Raw genomic sequence first — 24567 nt, 5'->3', positions numbered from 1 at the left:
GGTAGGTTTAACCCAATCCAGTGAAGGATGGACCTGATAAGTAAAGCGAGTCCTGTGCCTTGGGATTGGAGGTCTAGAAGGGAATCCTTTATCACACGTACAGAGGACCTTTGCCTAATCTTAGCTTTCCCTCTCTGCTTTTACCTGGCCCAGCCTTTCCTAACCTCTCTGCACCACCTCTCCCTATTCAAACCAATTTCCAATCTTTCAGTAGAAGACCGAGTCATGTGGCAACCCAGTAAAAACCTAGCCTCTTATGAAACATTGAAGATGGAGGGGTTTCAAGAGGACACCGCAGCAGAGAGTGAAAATGAATGTCATTCAGTTGTGTCTGACTCTTTTCGACCCCATGGATCATACAGTCCATGGAATTATCTAGGCCAGAATACTGGAGTGGGTAGCCGTTCCTTTTTCCAGGGGATCTTCCCCATCCAGGGATCAAACCCAGGTCTCCCTCACTGCAGGCAAATTCTTACCAGCTGAGCTACCAGGGAATCTGGCATAAAAGCCAGCACTAACTGGCAAAAATGATGTAGTTCAATAAGCTGCTGCTGCTACTGCTAAGTCGCTTCAGTCGTGTCCGACTCTGTGCGATCCCTTAGACGGCAGCCCACCAGGCTCCTCTGTCCCCGGGATGCTCCAGGCAAGAACACTGGAGTGGGTTGCCATTTCCTTCTCCAGTGCATGAAAGTGAAAAGTGAAAGTGAAGTCGCTCAGTCGTGTCCGACTCTTGGCAACCCCATGGACTGTCGGTAGGCTCCTCTGTCCCTGGGATTTTCCAGGCAAGCGCCAGGAAAGGGATGGAGTGGGGCGCCATCGCCTTCTCCGAGCTGTACACTCCAAATAGCTGTTCTCTCTGGTGATGGAGCAACAAAAAGCATTCCTATCGTGCAGACCCAGAGCTGCTGCCAACTCACCCCTGAGATTGATCACGTACCTGAGAACACAGTGCAGGCATGAGGGTCTTAGATTAAAATATACAAGAATACAAAACCAGAATATTTATATATCCTGAAAAAACAGTTAAAATGCACAAGATACGTCATTCCCACAGAGCTAGAGTGGTTGGAATCCTGGAGAAACAAGGACCCAAGTCATAGTCACCAAGGGGAGCAAATAAATAAAATTGTATTGGTCCAGAATGGGGTGGGAGTGAGTTTAGAAGCACCAGGACTGCAGCTGTTTCTTCAGACCATCCCTTTCGCCTGTCATCACAACCCACTGCTTGGGACAGTTCTCAGCACTCCATCCCAAGAGGGGGTTATGAGAAGACAAGATGTGGAGAACCCTGCCTTCCTGCTGACAAATTTCCTCCCACAGAATGCAGTTACTTGTGGGTTGGGTTCATCAATCTGGTCTTATGCTTAATCTTTTCACTCTGGCATGGGAAATATTATCCCATCTCCTTCTTTAAGAGTAAAACAAATTCTCTATCCAGGCCACTTTCAAAAGCTGGAGATTCTGGGGGTGCAGACTCGGATAAAGCATGCAGGGAGGGTTACCCCCAAAGCCCTCACATATGTTTGGAGAGAGCGTGACTGGAGTTCCTTCACTTCATGCCTTCCTCCCACCAAGAGAGAAGAGGGAGTGATGCTCTGCACCCCGGCCTGAGATATATGGCAGTGCCAGCTGACCCCTACCCACCCTGTCCCCACTTACTCAACTCTGCTGATTGATGCTTGCTTCTCAAAACTTTCTGATCACAAAAGGATAGCTGCTACCTCCTGTGGCTCTATTCTGGGCCTCTGGGAGCATGGCAGGGCTACGGATCTCTTCTTCCTCCTCCCAAAAGTAGGCTTGCTTTCCCTGGGAGCTGGGAGCTTGCTGGGCCTTCGGCAGACATGAAGCTACCATATGATCGGCGCTGTAGCAGAAGTGGTGCTTGTTGGACTGTGGTGACAGGTTGCATTCCTTGGCATGATGGTCTGCTGCTGCTGCTGCTGCTGCTAAGTTGCTTTAGTCGTGTCCGACTCTGTGAGACTCCATAGACAGCAGCCCACCAGGCTCCCCCGTCCTTGGGATTCTCCAGGCAAGAACACTGGAGTGGGTTGCCATTTCCTTCTCCAACGCATGAAAGTGAAAAGTGAAAGGGAAGTTGCTCAGTTGTGTCCGACTCTTAGTGACCCCATGGACTGCAGCCTTCCAGGCTCCTCCGCCCATGGGATTTTCCAGGCAAGAGTTCTGGAGTGGTGTGCCATTGCCTTCTCCTCTCTAGCTATGGTGCTCGGTCTCACTGTGATGACTTCTCTTGTTGTGGAGCAGGGGCTGTAGGCACGTGTGCTTCAGTACTTACTGCATGGGGGCTCATTAGTTGTGGCTTGAAGGCCCTAGAGTGTACAGGCTTTAGTAGTTTTGGGGTGTGGGCTCAGTAGCTGCAACTTGCAAGCTCTAAAACGCAGGCTCAATAGTTGCAGCTCACGGGCTTAGTTGCTCTGAGGCATGTGGGATTTTCCCAGATCAGGGATCAAACTGGTGTCTCCTGCATTGGCAGGCAGAATTTTTTTTACCACAGAGCCACCAGGAAAGCCCATCCCATCAGTTTTTACAGGTTAATTTTTTGTCATTATTTAGTTTTTAAATATTGTATAATAATTCACATTGTTATGTCTTTCTTGACTGATGGTTTAATTAGTAGTATATTTCATTATTTCCAAAAATCTTGAGTTCTAGAAAACTGTATTAAGATTAGAGATTGTACTTTGTATTATCATTTTATAACTTTTTGGCAGAGTAGCAGGTGGCATCTTAGTTCTTAGACCAGGGATCGAACCCACACCCCAGTCACTTCCCTGGACTACTAGGGAAGTCTCGACATTTTGTATTATTTCTATCCTTTAACATTCATTGAAAATTGCTATATTTCCCAGCATATATTCAGTGTTTGCAGATGCTCCATGTATGCTTGAAAAAAATATATATATATACATGTATATTCTATAGTTTATTGGGTGTAGTATTATTTTCATTGAAAATAAGATGCACCCAGTATTTTTTTTTTTGCTAGGGTTGCCTTAAAAAGTACCACAAAACAGAGGGCTCTAACAGCAGAAATTTATTATCTCACAGTTCTGGAGGACAGAAGTATGAGACTAGGGTGCTGGCAGTATTTGTTCTTTGGGAGGCTGGAGGAAGAGTATGTTCCATCGCTCTCCCCCAGCATCTGATGGTTTGCTGGGGATTTTTAGTATCAGTATGTGCTGTGCTTAGTCGCTCAGTTGTGTCCGACTCTGGCTCCTCTTCCAGGGGATCTTCCTGACCCAGGGGCTGAACCCGAGTCTCCTGCGTCTCCTGCATTGCAGGCGATTCTTTGCTGTTGATCCACTGGGGAAGCCCTACTCCAGGTATGACTTCATCTTAGTCAATTGCACCTGCAGTGACACCCCCTTTCCAAATACAGTCACATTCTGAGGTGCTGAGGGTTATGACTTTAACACATGCCTTTCTGAGAGACACAGTCCAACATACAACACACTGTTACTTTACTTACTATCAAAAAGCTTTAAAATGTTATCAGCTTTAAAAAAGGCTACCAATTAAACTATACCAGGATACCAACAGATTAAAACAAACAACAAACCAAAAAATCCTTCCTATCAGATATCAAAATGTGAAAACATTTGTATCTTAGAGTTAATTAACATTGATACTTTTTCTTTGCCTGTTGTATAAATCATAGAGATAGGTATATTGAAATCTGATTGGGAGTTTTTCTAATTCTCTTTATAATGCTTTCAATTTTTTTTCTTTTGATATATTAAGACCATGTTATTAGATGCATAAATATTAATATTTAAGATGGTTATATATCTTTCTGGTGAATGTTACCTTTTATCATTATGAATTACCTCATCTCTTTTTTTTTTTTAACCTTATCTCTCAAGTGTTACTTTCTGCCTAAAGTTCTAGCTAGTTTATTATTAATATGGCTATCCTAATTTTATTCTGGGTTTGTGTTGATACAGTTTATCTTTTTCCAAACTGTTACTTTGAATTTTTCTATTTTCTTATGTTCAATAAATGTCTTCTGGTCTGGATACAGTTAGATTGTTTCCCTTACCCCCAGCTCCACCCACTGAGGAATTCAGAATGTTTCATTTAAAGGTGAGTGATTGGGCTTCTCTGGTGGCTCAGAGGTAAAGAATCTGCCTGCCAATGCAGGAGACACTTGTTCGATCCCTGGTCCTGGAGGATTCCACAAACTGCAGAGTAACTAAGCCCGAGTGTGAACCCACGTGCAGCAAGTACTGATGAAGCCTGGGTTCCACAGCAAGAGACGTCCCTGCACTGAGAAGCCTGCACATCACAACAAAGAGTAAACCCCAGTCACCACAACTAGAAAAAGCCTGCACAGCAGCAAAGACCCAGCACAGCCAGTAAATAAATAAAATTATTTTTAAAAAGAAAGAAAGAAAAATAAAGGTGAGTGATTAAAAGCAGGCCTTTACGTGTCTGCTCTTTGAGGCTGGGCCTTGTCTCTCCTCCCCCATCACTCTGCAAAGAAGGCTATGACCCAGGTGGTGGCAAGGTCTCTGGGGATGAAAGGTTGTTCCTCCCCACAAAGCAGCTGGTTTGGGAGCTCTGAGCCCATTCACCATGGGCTCTGTGAGTGCCCTTGGGGTGTCTTGACCCCTGCTCAGCATCAGGGCAGGCTCAGTGCCTCCCCTCCCTGCAGAGGAGACCACCAGTGAGCCTGGGGCCTTCTGGACTTGGCCTCCGGGTCCCCGGTAGATGTCGGGTAGGATGTAGATTGGGCTGTCCTGCAGGCTCACATCAGAGCATCCATTCACAAGATCTTCAGGGCCTTGTAGTTAGATTTTTATTTTGTTGATCCAACCTGACAAACTTCGAGTTCTTTTTTTTTTTAGCTGTGCAGACTGTCGCTACATAGCATTCAGGATGGTCTTCCCTGTTGGCTGGGTGGTAAAAATTCGCCTGGTAAGCAGGAGACGTGGGTTTGACCTCTGGGTTGGGAAGATCCCCTGGAGAAGAGAACGGCAACCTACTCTGGTATTCTCGCTGGGAAAATCCCATGGACAGAGGAGCCTGGCAGTCTACAGTCCATGGGGTGGCACAACATTTGGACACAACTTAATGACTAGACAGCAACTAGCATTCAGGATATTAGTTTCTGAACCAGGGATAAACCTGAGTCCCGTGCATTGCAAGGTGGATTCCCAACCACTGGACCACCAGTCCCAAACTTTGACTTTTAATTGAAGCATTTAATCTATTTACATTTAATAAAATTACTTATATATTAAAGTTTAAATCTGCCACATTATGTGGAATTTCTATTTTGTATATTCTATTTTCTCTGGCTTTGTCTTATTTAAACTTTTCAATTTGACTAATTTTAGACTTACAGAATGATTGTAAAGACAGTAAAAGAGTTCCTATATACCCACATCTGGTTTCTCCTATTATTATCATCTTACATTAGTATGGTACATTTTTACAATTAATGAACCACTACTGATACATTATTGTTAACTTAAAGTCTATACTCTATTCAGATTTATTTGTTTTACTTAATATCCTTTTACTGTTCCAGGGTCCTATCCTGGAACGTTAGGGCATTGCATTTACTCTTTTCTCCTAAGGCTCCTCTTGAATGTAACAATTTTTCAGCCTTTCCTTGTTTTTGATGACCTTGACAGTTTTCAGGAGTACTGGATAGATATTTTGTAAAATGTCCCCAGTTGGAACATGTTTGTTTTTCCCATGATTGGACTAAGGTTATAAGTTTGGAGGAGGAAGAGAACAGAGGTAAAATGTGGCTTTCCTCACATCATCTCAAGATTACATACTATCAACATGCTTTATCACTGACCTTGATCACCTGCCTGAGGTAGGGTTCCCCCACTCTAGTGCTCTCCACCCCACCCCTTTCCGCACTGTACTCTGTTAGGTAGGCATGTGCAGCCCACAATGAGGAATGGGTATTCTATTCCTCTCCTCGAGGACAGAACATTTACATACGTTGTCTGTAATTTTTCTACACAGGTTTGTGTCTTCTCACTCATTTATTTATTCAATTATTTATTTGTATCAGTACAGATGCAAGAGCATTCATTTTATTCTTGTTTATTTTGTTGCTTAAATGTTCTAGCTTTGGCCATCGGGAGCTCTTTCAGTTGGCTCTTGTGTCCCTTTGGCATGCACCCATCATAATAGGGTTTTTTTTTTTCGTTCTTTTTTTTTTTTTTTTACTTTCCTTTTATTCTTTTTTCCTTTTTATTATGACTAAAGATTATTAACCTTTGGAATTTCCCTTAGTGTGGGACTGCTGGTGGTGGACTGTTTTCGTTTGTCTGAAAATATCTTTGTTTTATTTTCATTTTTTGAAAGATGTTTTCTCTGGGCTTCTACCTTCTTTAAACATAGGGAAGATGGCATTTCACTCTTCTGCCTTCCAGTTTTGCAGTTGAGATGTAAGCAGTTGTCTATTGTTCCTTTGAGGATAAACCATCTTTATTCCTTAGTTTCTTTAGGATGTTTTCTTTCGGCTTTCCCCTTTTTGCAGAGTTTAAGTCACTGGGTTTCCTGAATCTGTGAATTGATGGCTTTCATCAATTGTAGATAATTCTGACATTACTTCTTCAGGTTGCTTTTTTCCATTTCTCTCCTCTCCTTGGACTCCAATTAAACATAATTTAGTCCAACTTCCTGTCTCTTCTGTATTTTCCATCCTTATTTTTCAAGCTTCATTCTGTTTCTATAATCTACCAATTCTCTCGTCAGCTATGTCTAGTCTGCTATTAAACCCATCTCTTGAGATCTTAATTTCATTTATTTTTCTAGCTAAAATTTCTATTTGGTCCTTTTCCAGTTGTGCTATGTCTGTGTCGTTTCAGGTCTCTGCTGAAATTTCCAAGCCTTGCGTTTATCTTAACGGTCATACATTTATTTCTGCATAACTCCAGTACATGGAATTGTCTATTTGTTGTCTCTCATTTCCTTTTAAGGGTATCATTTCAGGTTTGCTTTCCTCAGGCTCTTGACTAATTCTCATTGTGGTTGATGTTATATTTGAAAAATTATTAATTATAATACTTTTGAGGTCTAGATTGGTGTTAAGTTCCTTGAGATTTCTGCTTGCTTCTCCCAAGCATCTGGAGATGCTACACATAGGGATCAGCTTATTCCAAGTTCGAGACTTGAGAGTTTCTGGACCACGCAGAATGGTGGCACACCAGGCTGCAGAATACAACTGCTTTCCTTCTGATTCATCCTTAGGGGGTCCTAGTCTAGGTGGATCTTTACCAGCATCCCTATATTTAGCTATCCCAGTTTTTTTTTCTTCCTCTAGCTCTCATCCTTCAAGGCCCTCAAAAGCATAGCTCAGCCTCTCAGAAGCCTTTTCCCAATTGGAAAAGCCCCCTGGGCAAAGACAGCCCTGGAGTCTTCTTTTCTTTCTGGATTCCCAGTCAGTCTTAGTTCAGCTCAGTTCAGTCGAATTTTGATACTTTTCATATTTAAAAATTCTGAGGGTTGGTCTGAAACATCCAGCCTACCATTATTAGAAGTGGAACCTCTCACTCGCTTTATTCCAGATATCACAGAACTCTAGCCCATAACCTCACTAAACAAAAGATAAAGCTGTAGACGTACGAAGACTTCCTTAGGCTCACACTGATTACTTGCAGAGCAGGGATTTCCAGGTGGCACTAGCAGTAAAGAATCCACCTCCCAAGGCAGAAGACATGGAGACGTGGGTTTGATCCCTGGGTCGGGAAGATCCCCTGGAGGAGGGCATGGCAACTCACTCCAGTACCCTTGCCTGGAGAATGCCCAGGGACAGCGGAGCCCGGTGGGCTACCATCCACAGGGTCATGGAGTAAGACACAACTGCAGAGACTTAGCAGCAGCAGCAGCAGCTGTAGAGCTAGACTGTAGCCTCAGAGCCTGAGACTAGCAACCGCGAAACTCCACTTACATCAAATCTGGATGTCAGGGTTTGTTTTGGCCTTTTTACCTGGGGTAAGGAGAGGATAGTCTTGCCAAGAGATCAGGGGATGGAAGCAAGGACTTAGCCATATTCCTAGCACTTTTCATACATTCCTCTCCTAGCCCTGACTTACGGGAGTAGTGGGTGGGGTGGGACCTGATAATGTATGGTCTGGCAACAAGGAATGGAAGAGAACAATCCTTTCCGTTCCTGAACCACAGATTACAGATAGCCGCATGATCAGTTACCCCTTTACCTTCAATGATTCTGAACACTTTCTTTTAAATATTTTCTTTGGCTGTGTTAGGTCTTGGTTGCAGCACGCGGGACTTTCCTTGCGTCATGCAGGGATTTTCGCTGTGGCTCTTCGGCTCTAGAACAGAGCAGGCTTCAGTAGCTGCGGAGCATGTAGGCTTAGTTGCCTGGAGCATGTGGGATCTTAGTTCCCCAACCAGGGATGGAACCCGCTTCCTCTGCATTGTAAGGCAGATTCTTAACCACTGGTCTAGATTCGGCTTTACAAAAGCCCTTTTCAGCCAGCCTCCTCTACCCCAGGAAACAAACACCAAGACACCCTCACAACAAAGACCATATCATTTATTTACAAAGGCCAGAGTAGGAGTTGGGGGAGGTAGGGAGGGAAAGCCACACAGACATCCTCTCTGGATTGCTTGGGACCCTTTCCCACTTGGGAGAAAATTCAGTTCCTCTTGCCTCCGTAATTGGTCCTCCAAGCAGCTGGGCTAAGTAGCAGAGAGAGGAGGTGATCTGAGCCTCCCCTGTGCTCCACTAGAGTAAAGTCCAATTCCAGATCAAAGGCATCATTGCTGCCCTCTCCTTTCCTTCCACAAATAGAACTTTCTGGCCTGGAGGGAAACAGTGAAAACTCAAGGGCAGGAGCGGCCAGGGGTTCTACAGAGTAAGACTCCTCCCCCACTATCCCCCCGAAAGCAATAAGGGGAGGGGTAATCAAGGGTGCCAGTCACAGCCCTGACAGCTTCAGAAGGGGTACCCACACTACCCAGGGATCCAGAGGCCTAAGGGACCCAGCTCTCCAGGGTGTATATATTCCTGACCTAGACAGGCCCTTCTGCCTATTTCTGCCTGGTGGGCTGAAACTCTAACCAGAAATCAATAAGGTATCCACCCTCCCACTCAACTCACATGCACATGTGTGCGTGCATGCATCCATGCACCCACCCACCCACACACACCCTCACTGCTGAGACAGACCCCAATCCTCTTCATGTCTTCTGAGCGGGGCTTAAATCACTGGTACCTGGAGATGCAGGCAGGTCCTGAGTTCATGGAAATGTGTGTGAATGTACAGAAGCATGTGTGTTTGAGGAAATGGAACCAATATAATCCCTTGTGAGCCATACTGTTTAGCTTCACTGAACCCTTTTCTTCAACTCAAATTTCATTACCATCTCTAAATCTCTTTTGCCAGGCCAAAGCCTAGACTCTGTGGACTAAAAGAACTATTAGTGTTTCCATTCCCTGTCAATTCCAACTTCCAAGTTCTCTGCTCAGGCTATTTCCCCCATTCCCTTCCTCCAGAAAGTCTCATTCCCTCATCCCCTTATTGGGCTGGTACAGGGCTTAGGTTAAAGAGTCTGCCTCCAATGCGGGAGACCTGGGTTCAATCCCTGGGTCGGGAAGATCCCCTGGAGAAGGAAATGGTAACCCACTCCAGTATTCTTGCCTGGAGAATCCCATGGACAGAGGAGCCTGGCAGGCAACAGTCCACGGGGTCGCAAAGAGTCGGACACGACTGAGCAACTTCACTTCAGGGCTTGTTAACTCCTGCTCCAGGGGGCTGCGTCTCATGTCTCCCTTCAGACAGGGGGAACAAGCATCTTCCTTCCACTGGGAATGCCAACAGACCCCCTGAAAGTGTTCAGAACATGGGGTGAGGAGGAAAATCACAGCCTGCTTCACCTGGCCCTCCTTCAGAGGATGGAAGTCTAGCACTGGGTAGGCTGGAGGTGGGAGGGGATGAGGGGAAAGAGAGGAGGAAGAGTTACCAAAAGTAATCATAAGACAAGAAAAATCCTAGTGGTAGAGAGAGAAGACCCTGTTCTAACAAAGCAGACAGTGGGTTCCTCCTTCAACTCTGCACTGCCACTGAGAAGTGTGAAGGCTGCAAAAGATGGTTGTGGGGTAAGCAGGTGGGGCCAATCAACAAAAACTGAAAACTGTTTAAATAGCTCTGCTTGAGCAGGCAGGACCAGGAGAGAAGGTTCTACAAGAGGTGAAGTGGAAGTGGAATTCTCAGAGCCACGGGGCTGGGACCCACCCCTCTCAAGTCACCCTGCTGTCTGGAGAGAACAAGGGGGAAGAACAGAAGGGATGACAAGCTGCAGAGGGCCAGCCCGACAGAGGAGCCAAACGCTGGCATCAAGGGAAGGGGGACGCCAGAGGCCCGGGCTGAGGGATTAGGAGAGCTGAGAGCCCAGCAGCCTCTCGATAGCTGCGTTGATGTCCCCTCCCGTGGCGATCAGAGCCTGCAGGTTGGCCTCACGATTGATGAAGCCCATGGAGTTGAGCTGCTCCAGCTGCTGCTGAAATCTCACTTCTGGCGTCTGCACCTGGAGGGGACAAGCCTTGTGAAGTGGGCTCAGGACCAACCCCAGAGGGCCTAGCTGATTCCGAGGATTTATGATGGAGGGACGAAGTCCTCCTCAGAATCAACCAATGGGGTAGGGGTCAGTGACCAGCAAACAGAGGCCAGGGGCGCCAGCGTCCCAAATCACTAAACAGCTGTGCCGTCATAAGTGGGGGGGGCATCTTTCTTGAAATTTCAAAGTAACAAATAGGTCTAGATCAGCCCATATTCCTAACTTTCCATCAGCACTCTGGAGATGTTAACAGGCAGTCCAAAAGCCAAATGTTCTGCGGTCAGTAAATACTGCCTCCAAACCTGCTCCTGGCAACTGTCACACACACGGCCACATTAAAGGTCAGAGAAGGGCCCCCGGAAAACACGAACCTGTTTAATTGTATTTAACCCATCAACAAACACAGTTATTTACAAAAGAGGAGGCGTTTCATTTTTGACACTCCAAAACACATCTCCTAGAAATGTTTTCCCCAGGGGATGTTCAGGAACCCATAGCCTAGATCACGAACAGAAGACTCAGGGTTGGAAGAAGCCCAGCAATCAGAGCACCCAACCCGCAGTCCAGGAGCCCTTTGCCGCTCTGTGATGTTTCCATCATGATCCACCCACACTGGGCTCCAGACCCAGCTGGACTGGGCCTTGGAGAGCGCTTCACCCAGCCCTCTCAGAGCCTCGCACAGAGCTGGGCACACTTCCATTTCTGTTGAAAGGCTTTCCCCGGAGGTCACAGAGGTCCGAGAAAGGTCAAGGGGCTTACCTGAGGTAATCCCCTGCTCTGCCCCCAAGCCCCAGGCCTAGACTTTGTAGCCCAGGGCTCTGGTCACCTCTCCTCCCAGAATCCTCTTCTCCAGTCTCAGAGACAGAAGCCGCTTTATTTATTTTTATTTTTGTTTCGGCTGCACCACATAGCATATGGGATCTTAGTTCCCTGACCCGGGAAAGAACCCGTGCCCCCTGCAGTGGAAATGTGGAGTCTTAAACCACTGGACTGCCAGGAAAGTCCCGGACAGAGGCTGCTTTAATTATCAAAAGAGTCCTCTGATACAACAGAAGTATTAAAACACAGTGGTTAAGTGAGCTCTTATACAAGGCACATAGACCAGTACTCAGCTGACCCAGTAAGTGCTATTACTATGCTCATCTCCAGGTCACAGCTGTGGAAACTAAACTGATGGAAGATCAGTTACTTACCTAAGGCTAGAAAGTAGCAGACCAGGAACTAAAGCCAGGCCTGGCTGATTCCAAAGCCTGCTGTTTCCACTTGACTGCCACCCTTAGCACTGCAGGGTCCTAGCACCAGTCCGCTGCCCTGCGTACCTGTGAACTTCCGCTTCCAGCCAGAAGCTGGATCATCTGTTGCATGAGCTGCTGCTGAGCGCTGGAGGCCCCTGCTGGAGATGACGTGACTGGGAGGGCTGGCGAGGGGGTGGGCGCCTCGGGCGCAGACTCGGCGTTGCTGCCTGCCGAGGATGCTGGGGGCCGGGCCATCCCAAAAGAGCCAAGGCTGCAGGCAGGAGAGACCGAGAAGGGGGAGATGGCCTCTGAGAAAAGGGTGGGAACGCGAGATCCAGCAGGAAAAGCAGTTGGAAGAAACAGGAAAACAGATCCTCAGGGACACAAGGGCTGCTGAGAGCAGCAGGAAAAGGGCTTGAGGGGGAGGAGGAGCCAGATCCCTGTTGCCCACCTGCCCCCGCCCTCACCTGGGTACCAGCCCTGGGGCCTCGGTCTGCAAGGTCTGCAGTCCCTGCTGGATCTGCAGCAGCGCCTGCATGGCTCGGGGGTTGGTGAGAATGGAGAGTGACTCTGGGTTCTGCATCTGGTGGGAAACAACACGGAAAGGCCACAGGAGGTGGCAGGAGTCGGGAGGTGGCCTAGACCCTGAGTCCAGAGCCAGGCGCGGCCCCTCCCTTAAGCTCCACTCCCTGGGCCTCTGGCCCTCAACCTCCACCCGTCTAGGCTCCTCACTTACCTGCTGCAGGAAGACCGGGAGCTGCAGGCGGAGCTGCTCCTGCAGCTGGGGGTTCCCCGCAAAGAGCGGCACGTTCACCATCATCTGCCAGGGAAGGTAGCAGGGGGAGGCCTGGGCCTACCCACCCTCACAATGCCCCCACCGCCTCATCTCCCTCAGCACCCCACCACTGTAGGAAACCGGGCCAGCTTTTCCAAGGATCTCAGAGTATCCTGAAGTCCTAGGTGGGACAGTGAGAGGAACTGGAACTATACTCTGGACAAGGACAAGAGTCAGAAGCCAGTCTGATGAGGATGATAATAGTGAACATTTCTGAGTACACAGGGCTTACTCTGTGCCAGGCCATGCGCTAAGCACTTTATATTATTAACTCACTTAACCCTCACAACTCCAAGGCAGGTACTATTATTATTACCATTTTACCGATGAGGAAACTGGGGATAAATAACTTGCCTGGCTCATGCAGCTAGGAAGTGGTAGAGCTCAATACAGAAACCCAGGCAGTCTGGCTCTGGAGCATTTTGATCATCACAAGTCACAGCCCCCGGCACACTCCCCCTCATGCCAGTCCCATACCTGAGCAGCAAAGTCGGGGTTCTGGGCAAGCGTTTGCATCATGGTGCGCATGTAGGGGGCTGAGATCACGTTCTGCATCAGCTGGGGGTTCTCAGAGATCTGCTGGAGCAGAGCCTGCATTTCTGGGCTGTTGAACATCCCTAGGATAGGAAGGGAAAGAAACACAAGAGAAAAGGGGTCCAAATGGAAACCAGATGCCTGACTTCAGTCTACCTTACTTCAGGCACTGAGCGGTTGCAAAACTCAGAAAGGCAGCAGTAAAGTGGACACCCACGTCCTGGGGAGTGGGTCCAAGTCTCTCTTGACCCTGCGGTCATCTTGCCTTGCTTTGGTCTGGCTCCCTCACCATCTGCTCTGCTATGATCAAGCCGGTTACAAACTGGGTCTGATTCCTATCCCTCTGCTCCTGCCACAGGTCAGATAATGTCAGAGTTGGAAAGGATTTGACTAAAGATGACCCAGATCAATGGTTTTCAAACTTGTCGTAGCAGCAGAGACCCTTTCCTCAAACCAAATCTCATTAGGAATCCAAGTATGTCAACGGTCTGGTTGGAGCTGGGGCGGAAGGCCTGGAGCCTTTCCCATGTGGTCTTCCCCCAACCTGGCGATGGTCCAGACCCCTCAAGACTCAGCAGTATAATTCTGCAACCATGGGTCAGGTTCAAGTCCCTTATTTATGATATAAGCATATAGAGGGAAAGGGACTTTCCCGACCAAGATATTCCTGAGTACAGAGAAATCATGGCATCTACCAGACATCCCTAGGGCCATTTATAGTCATAGTCTTGATAAATGGGGCATCTCCCAGGGTTGCGCAGTGCATAACCTACACTTCTGTACAAGGCAGCTCTGCACATCCCTCTCGCCCAGCCTCACATCTACCCGTCCCTCATTCCTCTCACACACCCTCATGCCCAGTCTAACCCATTTACACTGGATAATACCAGCAGAGTTGAAAGAGCTGAGAAAGTGGGACCTGGTTCATTCATAAGCCTCTACTTAGGTTACTCTTGGGGACACTGGAACAGGGCTAGAACCAAGCCTCACCCTCTGAAGGGTGAAGCCACTACTGCAGGCCAGAGCTCTGTCTGTGGCTCCGATACAGTCTCACCTCTGTCTTCAACATTCTGGAGCAGTGTGAACCCCCTTCAGGCCTGGGGCAGGGGGCTGCCCTGGTGACCCCACTCAGCTCCTCCCACCCCAGGACATACCTGACCCCAGGCTAGCCGCATTGATCCCAAAGGGATTGGAGACTGTCGGGTGCACCTGGCTGGCCCCTGATCCTCCGGTGCCCTCCCCACCGGACCCGGGGGCCTGGGAGGCGGGGGGCGAGGGGCTCCAGGGGTTAGGGAGGGGCTCTCGATTCTCAGTCCGCAGAGGCTGGGAGGATGAGCTCTCGGAGTTCCCGGCCAGGGAAGAGAAGGGGTTGTTGCCAAACTGGGAGGAGGGAAAGGTTTTGGGTTAAGGACTGAAACAAATCAGGGGGAAGGGCTAGGCCCTTTCTTCTCACCTAATAGCCTCCCCGTCCCCAGGAAAGGGAGAGGGATCTAAAACTGTGGAAGTCCTCATGTCAGTTTCTGGCCTCACAACGGGCAACTTCACCCTCACCCTGCAAGGCAGCAGTTGGCTGATGCTAATGACTGGATAACTGAACCCCTCAGATAACCGGAACACCCCCCCCCCCCGCCCCCATCTCCCCTGGTGGCTCTAAACATTTGGTTTCTAGTCTTCTCTGCGCTCTATAGTACTTGACACACACCTTTCCTACTGTGCAGCAAGATACTTGTTTTCCTTAGCTCTTAAGGGGCAGAGACAATGTCAGATTCACCTTGGCACTCCTGGCCCCGACACTAGTAGGTGCTCAATAGGTAACTACTGGCTTGATGGGAGCTGACTCTACTCCAAGCCCTGTTTGCCTTCAGCTCTCCCTTTCCCAGCCGCCTCGGTCCAAGTCTAACTCCGCTGAGCCTTCTTCCGCACCTCCAGATCCCCCATGCGGCATTCTGTCCCACCAGGCACATCACAGTGGAGCCCCTCAGAGGGGCACACCTCTGGCTGAGCACCCTTCCCTAGGTCTTGCCCTCTGTTGCTTCCTCTAGGTAATCTCTTCTTTCTCCTCTCCACCCCCATCTTCTCAGACTGGCTGCTTCAGCTAAACAGTCCCCCTTAGCACCAGGCCCCCTAGGATGTTACCCAGGATTGTCTCAGGGTCTGCACCCCACTACATGATGGGCTGCCTAAGGTGGCACCTGAAACTGCATCTGAACCTCCTCCCTCTGGACCCACTGATAGCCAGGAAAGAGCTCTGTCTGAGGCCTGTGATGGCTGAGGGAGCATAGACCTCTTCCCCTTGCTCAGCCTCCCTCTCCTGTTCCCAGGCAGGCCTTACCCATGCAGGAGGTACCTGAGCAGCCTCAGCCCCACTGCACCAGGGAGTTTCATATCCAGTTACTTTTCCTGTTTATTCAAACAGGGGGCCAGCTCCTGCTCTGAGCTGTGGTTCCTTTGCCCTACCAGATGCCTGTTCAGATAATAGGGTTTGCAGGCCAGGGAACATGTACCACAGTTTCAGTCTTTGTCATCATTGCAGGTTTCCTGTTCTGGTAACTTGTCTAGCACCCACCCCACCTAGTTCTGGGTCCTGCTTTGCTCTTCCCCGTACACCCCGAGGCCTGAATCTCTTTGCCAGAACTCCCAAAAGTGATAACAACTGCCATTTATTGAGCACCTACTATGTGCCTGACCCATTCATTCTAATGCTTATAATATCCCTCTAATACACCAGTTCTCAAAGTGTGGTCCTAGGACCTCTGCAAGGTTTAAAAACAATTTTTATAACCCTAAGACATTATTTGCCTTTTTCACTCTCATTCTCTCATAAGTATTCAGGGGTGTTTTCCAAAGGCCACATAACATGTGACAACGCAATGGACTGGATGCAGAAGCAGATCTGATCTGAGAACCCAGCCACACAAGCCAGACGTTCAAGAGATCTGCAAAAATGTCACACTAGGCCATTCTTTCCTCTAAAGTTTTGTTTTGGGAAATGAAATTATTTTTTAAAAGAGCATGCTGGTTATATTAATGTGCAATGGGTTTATTGTTATTTTTAAATGAGTTCATAAATATTTATTTAAATTCTCAGTTTTAATTTCAGATTCAGTGAATATCAATAGACCTAACCCACAAAAACAAAACCTCCTTGGGGTCCTAACTATATAAAGAGGTCCAGAGTGGAATTCCCTAGTAATCTAGTGGTTAGGGCTCCATGTTTCCACTGCAAGGGATGCAGCTTTGATCCCTGGTGAGGGAACTAAGATCCCACATGCTGTGCAGTAAGGCAAAAAAAAAAACAAAAATTTTTAAAAATAAATAAATAAAGGGATCCAGAGACCAAAATGATTGAGGACAATGCTATAATACATTGTCTCCATTTTGAAAATGAGGCAGCAGAAAACTCAGGGAGGCTTAAGCAACTCACTTAAAATCACACCACTCAAGAATGGTGGAGCAGGTGTTTGAATGCAGGCTTGTTGTTGCCAAACACTGTTCTTTTAGCTGAGCCAGTGGTTCTCACACCTTAAAGTATATCAGAATTCGCTGAGGGCTTGTTATAAGCCTTGCTCAACTACTTGAATTTTTTTTTTAACCCGGTACATGCATTACTTTGATATACATTTTAAATTAAATACTTAAGTAAAATAAAACTTAAATAAACTAAAAACAGGTAATCTTCATAAGCACTTTCTAAAATTTGAAAGAGCATGGCAATAATTGTCAAGATGACGGTGAAGAATAAGCTGCAGAGGGGAGGGGAGAGTCACCCTACCTGATGCCCAGGCTTAATTAAGACAACGTGGTATCATTATAGGGACACAGCCAGCAAGGCACACACCAAAGAATCTGCCTGCAGCACAGGAGACCCGGGTTTGATCCCTGGGTCTGGAAGATCCTCTGGAGAAGGGAATGGCAAGCCACTCCAGTATTCTTGCCTGTAGAATCCCATGGACAGAGGACCCCGGCAAGTTACAGTCCATGGGGTCACAAAGAGTCGGACATGACTGAGTGAATAACACTACCGCTAGTGATGCCATGAACAAGAAATCTGTTGGAATGGCAAGGACTGCTCAGGACATGGTGCCTTTTCCTTTCCACAAGGAAAAAGTATTGTGAGGTCCCACTCTCCTACCTGGGTGCTGGTTGTGGGGGCAGGCTGTGAAATCCATCAAGCTGAACACTTGGGATATGTGCACCTTTCTGCAACTATATTATTCTTCAAATGAAACATTTTTAGATGTTTTTAAAAAGCAAGTCTAAAATTATACAAAGAGCATATCACTTCTATAAGGTTGAAAAAATATGCAAAATGATGCCACAGATTATTTAGGGATACATGCATAGGTAATAAAAGAATCAAAATGACAAACACCAACTTCAGCGTGGTAGTGACTCTGAGAGGGAAAGAGAGGCATAGGATGGGGGAGGGGCATGTGAAGGCTGCAGTTCCATGTGTAATATCTTATTTGCTAATGTTAAAGATATCTAGGAAAACACACAAAATACTAAAAACATTCATTAACTCCGGGATAGAAAAGAGAGGGCTGGGAGATGGAAATAGAAGGATCCCTTTTGTATACTTTTATTAAGCTTGGATACGTTTCCACACTTTTTAAATATCCTTCTGTTTACTTTGTGTAACTTCTGAGTTTTGAAACAGGTAAATGCATAATGTATTTAGTGTAAATTAAACTTTAATATGAGAGAATGCTACACTTTTTGTATATTTGAAAAAAATTCACAAAACTTTTTTGAAAGCACATATTCCCAAGGCTTAATTCCAGAGATTGATTCAGTAAGTATCTCAAAGGTGGGAACCAGGAATCTCATGATTAACAAGCACCCCAGGTGCTTCTGATGCAGGTGATCTGTGGACCACACTTGAGACACACCATGGAAGGGTAGGCTCTTTGACCTCAGGCCTGCCCCACAACCTTTGAGCCCTCGGCGCAACAAGTCTGTCAGAACAACGTCAAAGCCTTTGGATACTACACTGCCCCCACTCCCTAGGGACCTCTGCTATCTTCTGCCCTAGTGCTTCAGGCCCATGCCGAGATGGACCACCCTTGGCTATGCCCCGTGAAAACCACCTTCAAGCCAAGGCCTACCCTCAGGGCACTAGGGAGGGAAGGAGGAGCAGATGGCACCTCAGGCTTGCCTGGGTCTGGGGTGGGTGATCCCGAGCTCAGACTGCCCTCCCACAGCCCAGCCCCTGGCCCCACCTGCTCCCTGGCAGCACTAAACATGGGCTCCTGGATGTCCGTGTACATGCGGCGGAGGGCATTATACCCTCCAGGGATGCTCTCCAGGTTGCTTAGAGCCCGGTCCTGGTTCCGCATCATCTCCTGCATCATGGCTGGGTTTCGAGCAAGCTCCATTGTCTGGTGGAAAAGGGAAAGAGAGAAAATGACTCTGGAACCAGGAGGTCACCAAGCTTGGAAAAGTGTGGCCCTTGAAGAGGGGGACCAGGACTAGGGTCCAGGGCCCAGGAACTGACCCAGAGTGGCTGGGAGGAGGGTGAACTGGATTTCCTTTCTCTATTGTCATCTTGGCTCCAACCCTGCCTCTCTGTGGGCATTCTGGTTGACTTTTGGGGGTACAATGATCCCAGATGGGGTGAGGGCAGCAGCTTTCTTCCCTCAGGTTCAGGGGATCTGCAGAAGTATCAGGGAACACAAGGAAGTTAAATAAGAAAGGACATGAGAGGGACTTCCCTTGTGGTCCAGTGGCTAAGACTCTGAGCTCCCAATTCAGGAGGCCCTGTGTTCGATCTCTAGTTAGGGAGCTAGATCCCACATGCCACAGCTAAAGATCCTGCATGAAGACCCAGCACAACCAAGTAAATAAGCTAAATAAATATTAAAGAAAGAAAGGACACGAGAAAGGGGAGAAAGCAAAAGAGAAAGTTGACACCTATTGAACAGTTACTACATATAGGCACTGAGCTAAGTAATTTACAGAATTCAAGTCACTTTAATCCCCATGATAACTATCCCAAGTATGTTTTTCTGTCCCTATTTAGCAGATAAGAAAATAGGCTCAGAGACTCACTGCCTAGTACCCACAGTCAGTTAGTGGTAGAGACAGGGTTCAAGGCCGGGTTGGTCTGTCTGACCAAAACTAGATTACGGCTTCTGAAAAATGACCACAAATTGGTGGGGGGAGAGGAAAGCTTTCCCTGTCCTTCTTCCTAAATCTGCTCCATACATGCCTCTTCTAAGACACTTTTATGTCTATGATAAGCCTCTGATCTCTTATTCCACAAGTCACTCATTTACTAAGTACTTATTGAGTGGCTAACTATACACCAGTGGTAACTATACACCAGGCACTGTTCTAGGCAGTGAGCAAAACATTTGCAAATTCTTGCCCTTCTGGGACTTACCTTCTGGTGAGTCCAGCACTAGCGTCCACAGTTCTGCTAAGATCATCTACCCTCGTCCCCTAGTGGGTGGCCACAAGACGGAGCTCCCGAAGACCCACACCAGAGCCCTTTGCCTGGGTCTTCCTTACCCACCTAACCCTCCCTTATCCACCTGGCCCTGCCTAGACACAAAGGTCTCCAATCCTATTTTTCATTCCCAGGCCTTTGTGCTTGCTGTCCCTTAGCCCTGAATACTCTTCTCTTTTTTCCCTCTGGTTCATTCTTCCTCTTTTGGGTCTCTGCTTGGGCAACACTTCTTTTATGGCTCCCTCTGAGCCCCAGGGTAGGGTCAGGAGCCCTTCTGTGTACTCCTCAGGGATCCTGTGGCCATCTCTACGATAGTACTATCCACGCTGTACTATAAATGCCTTCTTACTTGCCCTACTTCCCTTTGAGACCAGAAGTTCCTGGGGGGCTTCCCTGGGGGTCCAGCGGTTAAGGATTGGCCTGCCAACAGAGAGGACACAGGTTTGATCCCTGGTCTGGGAATATCCCGCATGCTATGGAGCAGCTGAGCCTGTGTCCCGCTACTACTGAGCCTGAGCTCTAGAGCCCAGGAGCAGCAGCCACCAAGTCCACGGGCTGCAGCTCCTGAAGCCCGTGTGCCCTACAGCCTGTGCTCTGCAACAAGAGAAGCCACGCAGTGAGAAGGTGCAACAAAGAGTACCCCCACTCGCAGCAACTGGAGAAAGCCCATGCAGCAACAAAGACCCGGCACGGCCAAAAATAAAGAAAGAAATTAAACAAATCTAAAAAAAAATTTTTTTTAAAGTAGTTCCTAGAGAGCTAGGCCTATGTCTTTTCATCACTGTACCCCCAGCGCTCAAAACATGGCTGCTGAATGAGTGAGTGAACAAATCAAGGTAGGACAAGGTAGGACAGGGCAGAACTGGGTGCCCGGGGTCCTCCACGCCCAGACCCACCTGCCTCATCAGCTCAGGGTTGTTGAGCATGTGGCTGATCTCGGGGTTCCGCTCCATCAGCTGCTGCATCTGGGGGTTGGCCATGATCATGTGGCGCATCAGGTCGGGGTTAGACATCATGTCCTGGACCAGGGGGTTCTCCATGATCTGCGACAGCATCTCAGGATTGGACATCAGCTGCCTCTGCATCTGCTGCTGCAGCTCCATGAAGTTGGCAGAGCCCAAGCCCAGGCTGCCCAAGCCCAGGATGCCCCCAAAGCCAGCTGTGGGGGAGGGGGGCAGGGTCAGTTCTTCCCAAGACTCTACCTGGCCAGAGCCACTGAAATCACCCGAAGGAACCAGGATGGGCCCCCTCTGCTTCTCACATCTCCCTTTCTCAATCATTTCCACAGACTCAGCCCTGATCTGCTGCTGGCAAAGAGATGGGTGCCTACCAGACTGAGACCTCTTTGATGGCCGAGGCTGACAGGCAGGCACGGTACTGAACACAGAGAGGGCAATCAGTGACGGCCTCCCGAATGAGCAAATAAATATTCTCTGACTGGCTACTGTTGGGCCCACCTTTTTCCCAAACTCCAACACCCTCTCCCAGGGTTTTCCACATCCCCAGCCCCATTTCTCCCTTCACTTTTAATGTTTCACCATGGTCCCTCTTCTGGGAAGCCCTTGCAGATTGGTTTCCTCCGCACGTGGCTCAAGCGCCAGTGTCTGGAACACTATGTTCAGGGGCCCCAATCCCCATCAGATCAGGAGCAGGGATCAATATTCCCCTCTTCTTGGTCTCTCTCCCACTCTATAGACTCTAACAGTGTGGTGCTTTCCTCCCTAAAGGCTTACAGAGTATGGATGTAGTGGCACTGGGAGGTCCCTCCCCAGTCCCTGGGGAGGTACCCCCTCCACTGCCCCTTCGGCTTCCACTGCCTGTATCTGAAGTGGCACTTCCAGAAGTGGAGGGCTGGGCAGACGTGGCGGGTGAAGCAGGGGTGGTGGAGGGGGCTGAGGCTGGGTCTGGGGTGGAAGGGGAGGAAGCAGTGGCAGTAGCTGGATCTTGAACCCTGAGAAAGAAAGAAAAATCCTCATTGAAGTGGACACAAAAGGGAAGACCATGATTTCTACATGTGCTGTGCAGCTACAGCCCTAAACCAAGCCACCTCTGAGGTAACCCTGCGGCTGGGGCAGGGTGACGCCGGAGCCAGTCAGCAAATCGGACAGAGGGAGAAAGGAGCCAGTATCCTCTATCTCCAGGTCATTTAGGGCGAGGTAAGTCAAGTTCCCTGGCCCTGCAGGTCCGATCACAGGGCCTTCTGGCAGCCCATCAAAGAGCCACTTTCCTGGGTCTTGGCATTCCACAGACCTTCCACAGACACATGCTTAAACAATGGGTGAGAAAGTGTCAGATGGGGAAAAACAAAGAAAGCCCAATCTGAGGCTGGACCTGCTCCTCTCCTGAACTTACTTCTGAGCGGTCTTGATGACCAGATGAACAGTGAGCCCATCCTTGATCCCATGCTGGTTCAGTGTGTCCCCATCCTTGAGGATCTTGCCTGCGAAGATCAGGACCAGCTGATCCTGCTGTGCCTTAAATCTCCGGGAGATTTCCTCTTTAAACTGTGATCAAGAGGCGAAGGTCACTGTGGAGGCTGCCTGGGCTCCACCAACCAGGGACCCTGCCTCTCCTTCAAAGCTTCTGCATTCCCTTGCTCCCACCTCTAGTCGTGGGAAGTCCTTTCAGCAGTCTTGACTCCATCCCTCCAGCTGAAATTAAGCGGCTCCTTTCTTAACCAAAGGAGCTGGACCAGTGAGAGGCTTCTCTCAGCAATACTCCAGGGTCTCTCACCCTCCCAAGCCCTGCTTCTATCTGCCACTCCCTCTTCAGTCCCAAGTTCCCCCTGAGGGTACTACCTGGGCAGTTCTCTCATGGAAACTCCTTGGCCCAACCCTGTCTCCCCTCAGCCTTCTCTCTTCAGACTTCAAGTCTCTTTCCTCTCTTTATTCCCAGTTTTCTTGTAACAACTACAACAAATAAGTCCCAGTTATTTATAACAGCACTAACTATACATGTTAATTATTATCTCCATTTCAGAGACCAAAAAACTGAGGATTAGAGCAGTTAGATAACTTGCCCTGGGGAAACTGGAACTCAAGTCTTGACATCAAAGCCCAGGCTCCTCTTAACCAAACACACGCTGCGGGGTGGAGGGGCGGGGCGGGGGTGGGGAGCTCTCAATTAGAGCTGATTTCAAATTCAGCTTTGCAGGCAAAAATAATTTAAATTATGGAATGTGGTCATTTTATAAGGTCGGGGGTAGGGGTAACGATGCCAATAAAGGCTGGCTGGGGAGAGTTAGACTCCCCAAACCTATCACACACACCGTCCCCGCCCCCCATCAACCCAAGCAAATCAAACACACACTCTTAAGTAGAAGGTGCACTTGCTAAGCAAAGGCAGCTTCCAGACCCCTCCCTTCCAATCAGACGCCTATCTTAAACCCCGCCTCTGTGAAATTCTGGAGCAGCCACAGGGAGGTGGTGAACGCAGGCAATAGTCCCTCACTCAGTCATTCAACACATTTTACTAAGCACCTACTGCACACTGTGTAAGCCCCAGAGGGGCTGAGAATCAAATGTATCCACTTTAATTTGAAAGAGTAGGAAAGATCCAGGCAGAGGGAAATCCTCCCCGCACCGACCAGGCGTCAGAATTCTGGGCGTTCTCTGAGTCGCACAGTAGGCGCCCAGAGTTCCCCCCAACCTGCGCCCCGCCGCCCACTCTCCGGGCTCAGCACCTGGCCCGGCTCCCACTCTGCCTCTGCGCCTCGAATCCCGACCAGTAACCGAGGCGAACACTCCTCTCAAACCTAGGGTCCTCCCCCCTTCCCAGTGCAAGGTGTCCTCTTCCCACTCTCCACCACGCCCCCAGCTCAGGCCACAAGGCAAACCCCGGCCTCCCTTCCCCAACACGCGCCACGCTCCCCCAGATCGCCCTCGCAGGATGCCCCCTACCCGCCAGCCCTTCCCTCCTGCTCCCCCGAGTGCCTGCTGGGCCCCCGCCCTCCACTCCCCGGCCCTCCTGCACGCCCGACAGTCTCAGAGCCACCCGCCTCTTCGCAGACCCCTCCTCCGCGCTCACCCCCACCCCCGCCACCCGTACTACCTCTTTGACCGAGGCTCGGTCGCAGATCACAATTTCCTCCTTGTCCTTGGGGGTCTTGACGGTGACCCGAATGGGGGGCCTCGTCTCGGCCCCGCTCGGCTCCGCCATGCCACCGCCGCCACCCGGCCGCCCGCCAGCCCGCCCCGGCTCCTCCTCCTCCTCCCCGCCCGCCCGGCCGGCCGGGCTCGGCTCCGGCGCCTCCAACACTCCCCTGTCCCCTCCCTCCCCAAGGCTTCACCGCCCCCTCCGGACCCGCCACGGCCACAGCGCCCCGGGCGGACTGGGGGGGCCACTGCAGTGGGGTCCGCCCAGGGCCGAGCCCGGGGTCCGGCGGCTTGGACCGGGCCTTGCAGGGATGCTGTCTCCGAGGGGTTCGGGGCAGGGGCGGGGCGTGTCGGTCACTGCGGGGCGGGGGCCGAATTCCCCGCGAGAGACCACAGCCCGACGCAGCCCGCCGGAGCCAAGCCGAGGTGCCCCCTGGGCCCAAAGCAGCCCCCGCCCCTCCGCGGGTAACTCCAGCTTCGGGACAAAGGACTTTCTGTGTCGCCGCTTTATCTCCGTTCCCTGTGATAACTGGCCTTTCTCCGGAAGCCCAAATCCTTTCCAGGCCTGAGACCTATCCCGACTTTGAGGTTGACTTTTCTTACTCTTGGATGTCCACTCAAAAACTCGTCTCTAGGACTGACTTTATTCCCCTGCGAGTAGTGGCTTGCACGAAGTCTACAAAGTACAGTTCCAGAGACCTGAATTTTGCCTGCGCGGCCTTTCTGAACCTTGATTTCCCAAGTAGTATCTCTCGCCTCATCTCACCTAACTGTATAATGTAGAAAACTGCTTTGAAAAGTAACCAAAGGTATGCCTGACAAATATAGGAATTTTACTTTCTTTTAATT

General features: G+C 49.3%; 1 protein-coding gene across 1 annotated transcript; it reads right to left on the bottom strand.

Annotated features, from left to right (window-relative positions):
* Positions 1-8531: 8531 nt before the first annotated feature.
* Positions 8532-23807, bottom strand: UBQLN4 (ubiquilin 4). The gene is made up of 11 exons (XM_052636583.1): positions 23675-23807; positions 21977-22128; positions 21358-21575; positions 20521-20783; positions 18396-18554; positions 14328-14553; positions 13117-13256; positions 12541-12624; positions 12272-12387; positions 11889-12075; positions 8532-10539 (listed from the first exon to the last, which is right to left on the bottom strand). The coding sequence occupies exons 1-11, from the start codon at positions 23780-23782 to the stop codon at positions 10387-10389; spliced, it is 1806 nt and encodes a 601-aa protein (XP_052492543.1). The 5' UTR covers positions 23783-23807; the 3' UTR covers positions 8532-10386.
* Between the last annotated feature and the right edge of the window lie 760 nt (positions 23808-24567).

Source organism: Budorcas taxicolor, chromosome 3, assembly GCF_023091745.1.
Source record: "Budorcas taxicolor isolate Tak-1 chromosome 3, Takin1.1, whole genome shotgun sequence".
Classification (NCBI taxonomy): domain Eukaryota; kingdom Metazoa; phylum Chordata; class Mammalia; order Artiodactyla; family Bovidae; genus Budorcas; species Budorcas taxicolor.
Note: the sequence above shows the minus strand (reverse complement) of the source record. Positions and strands in the feature narration are given on the sequence as shown.